The sequence below is a fragment of the Rhopalosiphum maidis genome, chromosome 2 (genome assembly GCF_003676215.2).
Source record: "Rhopalosiphum maidis isolate BTI-1 chromosome 2, ASM367621v3, whole genome shotgun sequence".
Lineage (NCBI taxonomy): Eukaryota > Metazoa > Arthropoda > Insecta > Hemiptera > Aphididae > Rhopalosiphum > Rhopalosiphum maidis.
The window spans coordinates 40,603,702-40,609,893 of record NC_040878.1 but is presented as its reverse complement, the minus strand read 5'-3'; the positions used below and the strand labels follow the sequence as shown (position 1 = coordinate 40,609,893).

The 6,192-nt window shown below is 24.9% G+C and overlaps 1 protein-coding gene across 1 annotated transcript; it reads right to left on the bottom strand.

Annotated features, from left to right (window-relative positions):
• Positions 1-368: 368 nt before the first annotated feature.
• On the bottom strand, positions 369-4,747 carry LOC113553143 (putative neutral sphingomyelinase). Its single transcript, XM_026956318.1, has 7 exons — positions 4,368-4,747; positions 4,112-4,285; positions 2,761-2,944; positions 2,184-2,384; positions 1,239-1,355; positions 709-853; positions 369-649 (listed from the first exon to the last, which is right to left on the bottom strand). Exons 1-7 carry the CDS (start codon positions 4,397-4,399, stop codon positions 369-371), a joined length of 1,134 nt encoding a protein of 377 aa, XP_026812119.1. The 5' UTR covers positions 4,400-4,747.
• Positions 4,748-6,192: the final 1,445 nt, after the last annotated feature.

The following is a 6,192-nucleotide window of genomic DNA, read 5'->3' as shown; positions in this document are numbered from 1 at the left end:
TAATTCAGAGCTAAGGAATGATAATGATTTAGATTTAAGCAACAAGCATCAACACTTTTTGGTAATTAGGAGGTATACTATTTACTCTCTTTTGATTTTATAGAGTTGAATGTTAATAGTCTTAAAATCTTATAGAAGCATTTAAAAAGAAGAAAAGAACATGGATAAACAGGATATAACAGAAATAATTGAAAAATTGCAATAAATAACTTAGTGCCTATGTAATAACTTTTGTTCTAATAAATATTTAGATATTTTTTTTTCAACAATAATACAGACATTTAATTAAAAAAAAAAATCATTATAATAAAAGTTATCACATAATTAGTTAATGATTTAAATTATGAAAACAAATTCTATGTTATTGATTACAAAATAATGTTTCTATATGATGACAAAATCCTAATACAATTTTGTTCTTTCCATTTTAAAATTAAGTTATAAACCCACATGATAATTAAAATAGGTAATGTAATAAAAACAACAATATTAGTATATGGGACTGGTTGCAGATACATACTTAGCATCAAACAAATTATTACAAATACACAATGCCATAATGATATTAGTGGGTTTTTTACTTGCTTTTCGTTGCAAATGTCCAGAATAGTATTTATAACGTTTAGAAATTCATTTTCAAATATTAACCCTGAAAATATAATAAACATAAAGAATAAATATTTTCCAAAAATTAATAGATTTTCTTACCTGTATTAATTTCAGTATTTTTTTCAATATTTAATGCATTTACTGATATATCAAATACTGCTTCAATTGGTTCATGATCTGAATAACTAAAATCTTGTTCAGGAACGCGATGTGGTAATGAATGTCTGTGTTCATTAACAACTACCTAAATATTTTTTATAACTTTCTATTAATAAAATCTATAACTATATTTTTTAAATTGCAGTATTTTATTGTACAAGTGTAACATACAATAAGGTATTTATTTTTAAGGTTAAATATTATAAAAAATATATTGCATAATGTTATATTATAAATTTATAATATAAAATTGTTTAATTCAAGTATTTTTATTTTATTTTTTATGATACTAAAGCTTAAATTTTATAAGCAATTAGCATACTTGTATTTTAGTTCATTATACAATTTAGTTGTTGCACAGGAATATTGAATATTTTAATTTTTTATACTATGTTAGGATTAATGTGTTAATTTTCGATCTTTTAATATTCACAAATATAACTTGATAAGAAATAAAAAAATAAACTTACTAAATTACGTTTATTAAATTTGTACAGTATATAATCAATACGATCATTTACTTCGTTTGCATCTTTGTATGAATTTTTAGGATGAGAGTAAGTATATTCAATACTATTGTTTAAACACTGAAACATAATACAATATTATTATGGTATTATCAATAAAAATTAATAAGTAATACTTGTAATTATAACTAATTGGCATATTTTTTTTGTTTTTATTATTGTACAGTAAATATTTAATAATGAATTATATTTTTTAAGTGGCGCGCCAACTGCAGTTAATCCAAAAAAAATACACAAATTTAGTTATAAATGCCATCAAACATTTTTGATTGATGGTATGGGATCTACACATACAATGATAACTTAATAAACAAAATGTTTCTGTAAGCTGTAACTACAAGGTTTTGTAATGTATGTATGGTATATATTTTTTATTAATAATCAAGTAAGACATTCCTAGCCAATAGGTTACTAGTATTACTACATCTACGAATATTTTCAATGATAAATACATTTTTAACTAAATAAAGATGATGCTATTGGCGATAACGATAAGAATAATGATAAATAAATCTAACAATAAATTATATTAAGGTTAGTTTGTCAATTAATAAAAAATAGTTTTTAAAATTTTTACTATAAAACTAATACATTTTTTCATTAAATATCAGTTAAAAATACCTCTGGGACCAGACTAGATCAATTTATCATAATGTATTTATAAATCGTTATAATTTACCATTAAAACACAAAATGACATAAGTTTATACTGAGCTGTTTACTCTGTTCATTTAAATCACTAATTTTTTTTTATATTAATACAAAATTCTGGATAATCAAGAGTTGACTATTATCTATAGTCGTAAATTTATTTTTAATATTACGACTATACCACAGTAATTTAATATTGAATCTGTAAATAAATTTTTTTTTTTTTTTTTTTATTACCGTAGAATATGAGTCGACCATGTTTGCACCTAAACATATTAATTTATAACAGATGTCATTAGGATTAGAATTGAGATCACCAGCTAATACTGCTAAATCAGAACCAGCAGATGTAATACGTATGAAATTAGCAGTTTCATAAGCTTGTAGTGCTCTGTGAATAATGTATTTATCGTTTGATACATTATAACAAGCATGTAACTGAAAATAAAATAAAGTTTAATTATATATATAAATATATTTATACATTTAAGAACTAATTACGGTATGCCAAACACTTTTCAAAACTGAAATAAATCATTCAATTACATAAACAGTTTTATGCACTAGTATGTTGACCATACAGAATAAAATTCAAATCAAACGATAATGCTTGGTAGAAAGTATTATAAATTAAAATTGACGAATTCAACAAAAAATTATTCTAAATAAATGCTAAAAAAGTCTTTGGCATGCCACAATTTATAAACTAGACACCTACAATGATTATTGAAGTAATTAAATCATAAAAAGTTAAATATTATCATAATAATATACTTTTTTTATTAAACAATAATTTAAAAATAACATAAATTACGTGTGTAGTGTAAACATCTACAATAAAGCCTTTGACATTGATACGACATAGCCCAATGCCTTTTCCACCAAACCAATCTCCATGCCAAAACATATGTAAATAACCATTCAACATAAATGAGTGATAATGAACATCAATTATTGGATAACGCGACATGATACACATTCCAGATCCTAACATGCCACTTAAAAAGATTATAACAAAATTTAGATTTTTAATGTACTTTTATTTATAAAATATTATAATACATAAATTATTAAGAAATGTTAGTTAAAAATGAGTCTAGGTTATGAAGAAAATAACAAGAGATTGTGATCTGATATTTTTTCAGGGGCGGCTAAATGGTCGATCATAGATAATTTCAAAGTCTATTATGTTAGAATTTATTTTTAAGCCACGCGCATGAAAATTAATCGTGATAAATTGTATTTATATAATTTTTATCTTTTATTCTGGTATACAAATTAAATCATATAAATTCCTCAAAGATGGAGGTTCTGAAAAAATATTTTTGGAATCTATTGAGTGAAAAAAATATCTATGTTTGAGGAATGTAACTTTGCAGTTGCATACATATTTTGAATCTATATATTTGTGCGAAATATCATTTTTTTTTGACATGAAAATATATATGTATGTATAATACTTAATATTTATATAACTTAATGAATGTTAATATACGCTTTATGCAAGTATGTTTCTAAATAATTATAGATACTAAATAATGAAAAAAAACTTTTTTATGAAAGACAATTCTTAAAGGTGAAGTATATTTTTAGTAAATCTTGACAAAAAAAAGTTTGACCGTCCCTATGCTATTTAGTAAGATGTACTTGAGAGAATGGAAATAAAACGTGCAATTTTTTAATTGTAAAGGAAAGGGTAGTCAAAATTCATATGAAAGAAGATTATTTTAAAGTTGAAGGATGAGTCAAGAGAAAGAAAATATGTGTAAGAAATAGATTATGACATCTGTAAACATTATAAGTCAACTATAGTTTGTCAAGGATAGAGCTAAAGATGAAAACCAAAGAATAAAATTTAATCAAAAAATTTTAAAAATATAAATTCAAAATGCTACAATTTAAATTGTTTTTTTTTGGCTTTAGTTATAGCGTAAAACGTTAGTTTGTAACTGGTACATTCAAATATTGGCAATTAATCAGTTGAAAATTACACTTATAATGAATTATAAGCAGTTAGGTATTCATCATAATAAACTTTCGTACCATATTTTATTACAGTTAATAGTCATCACCATATTTAATTTTACAAGATCTATGAAAACTATAAAAACGAATATAGCAATATACAATAATAAATAGTTTAAGCATTTTATCTAACACAATACCTGTGAAAATAATGCATATATTTAAATACATTATTACAAGATGCCTTTATATATTTGTAATTATCTTCACACCATAATTCCTGTAGACACACAACATCATATTCATTGTTTGTTAAACTGTCAGCTAATGCCTTTACTCGAGCTTTACGATCTTTAGATGCAAATTTCAAATCCCTAAAATCATATTTTTTTCACATCAAAATTATATAATTGGTATGAAATGTAATAAAAATCAAAATAGCAAAATAGAAAATACCATATATTTAAAGTGAAAATACTGAGTTTCATGATGATTAGTAGTTACTCTAAGTAATTCGGATAAATAAGATGACAATGAATATTTGATACACGTTTAAATTACTTAAAAAAGTACATAATACACTTTAATAAAATAATTTAAATTTATAGTTAACTTTAGACTTTTAACTTTAATTAAATTAGATAGATAAAGTAACTAAGCAAAACGGAAACAAAAATCTATGTTGATAGAGCAGAACTACAGAAATATAGAAAAAATTAAAATAATATTAAATATTTAAATAATAACAAACGACAATTACTATGAGTTATATGCTGTGATAGAACCTAGATAGGTTTACACCTAAGTTTTACACCTATTGCGATAACTGGCGAAGTGGCACATAGCCTTATCTACTCTCCTCGAAAGTCGAAATGTATTGTACTTGCGATGATTGTTCACAATCCTTATCACATACAATGTAGTGGCACCACACAACTATATTATAACAACATATTATTTTGTCATGTCTGCACTCTGAACTTAGAGAGCCTAGATAATAATTATTTAGCCATTATCTAGGCTCTCTAGCACGGATTAATACACTTATATATTTCGTATTTTCGTATATTAATCCGTGCTCTCTAGTAACACCCGTGCATTAAATATATTTAGCCACGGGAGCACCCACGATTTAAGAGGTATATCCTCAGTACATTCAAATACTATAGATCTATAGTATTTGGTATATTTTAAATCGTGGCATCACCATTCACCACAGAACAATAAAATTATAGTAGGTTCACTAGGTTCGTTTATAGTATTTGATAATAATCCACGGGAAATTGTAAACAGCTGGCTGAGAATCGCCTCATGAACAAAGCGGCCAGTCAGAAGACCTATCGTGAGGAAATTTTCGTAGTTGGGAACAATAATTCCATTGTTTAATAAGCAAATTTGTATCAATGTAATATAATGTACAGACCACATTTTATCATACCATGTCAAATTGTCAACAATAGATTTAATCCTGTTGCTGTAATTCAAAAACAAATAGCTATTAGCTAGTGGCGGCTTGAGTTTTCAAAACAACCCACCTGGTACCTACCCACCAACTAAATTTACTAGGACCAATGTAATATTTTTAGGTTTTTCTTTAGTTAAGTTTTTCATTAACTTTTACAATTTATGATATAGATACACTTATTTTTTACTTGAATGATCAATCTTCTGTGATTAATTATGGTTAAACCTGTTCAACTTAAAACATTTTCAGGGCAGTTGCTCCTATTATTCTTATAACAAGTCGACCCTGCAAATAGCTGTAGTCTGCAGATTTGAATTTTTCCCCAAATATTTGTATTTCCATTTTTTAACTACGATAACATTTAAAAATATTTTGTGTCCAAGTCTTTTTTTCTACAGTTGATAACATTTTTTTTTTAGCAATTTGAACTTCTCCCTTCCCGATATCAGCTAGATACAATTTGTAACCAGTAACTGTCTATAAAATTGAAAACCGTATCGTTTTTACTGCCTTTCTGGAGTATGATAGGAAAAAAGAAAATTGTTTAATCATTAAAATCATTGATCCAATTATAATTTTAGTTATACACAACTGTAAAAATAGTAGTTTAAATTGTTAGGTATGGTTGAAATTTGAGTACAAAAAGAAACCCAAAATATCTGATGTCCAGAGGCTCAATGGATATTTAATCTGGGCTTGAGTACACCTACTAAATAATTGAAATACCCAGTTTTAAGTATTAAGAAAAAATAAAAACCTAATTAAATACATTAAGAACATCTAAATTTGTTTCTATGAAATATTAACAATATTATG

What these genes read in the sequence shown, in the direction of transcription:
- LOC113553143 (XM_026956318.1), bottom strand. Translation starts at nt 4,399, where the DNA reads ATGAAACTCAGTATTTTCACTTTAAATATATG. An exon ending in TAGATGTTTACACTACACAC is followed by an intron (nt 2,385 to 2,760) that starts GTAATTTATGTT and finishes TTTTATTTTCAG; the next exon opens with TTACATGCTTGTTATAATGT. An exon ending in TGGTCGACTCATATTCTACG is followed by an intron (nt 1,356 to 2,183) that starts GTAATAAAAAAA and finishes ATTATGTTTCAG; the next exon opens with TGTTTAAACAATAGTATTGA.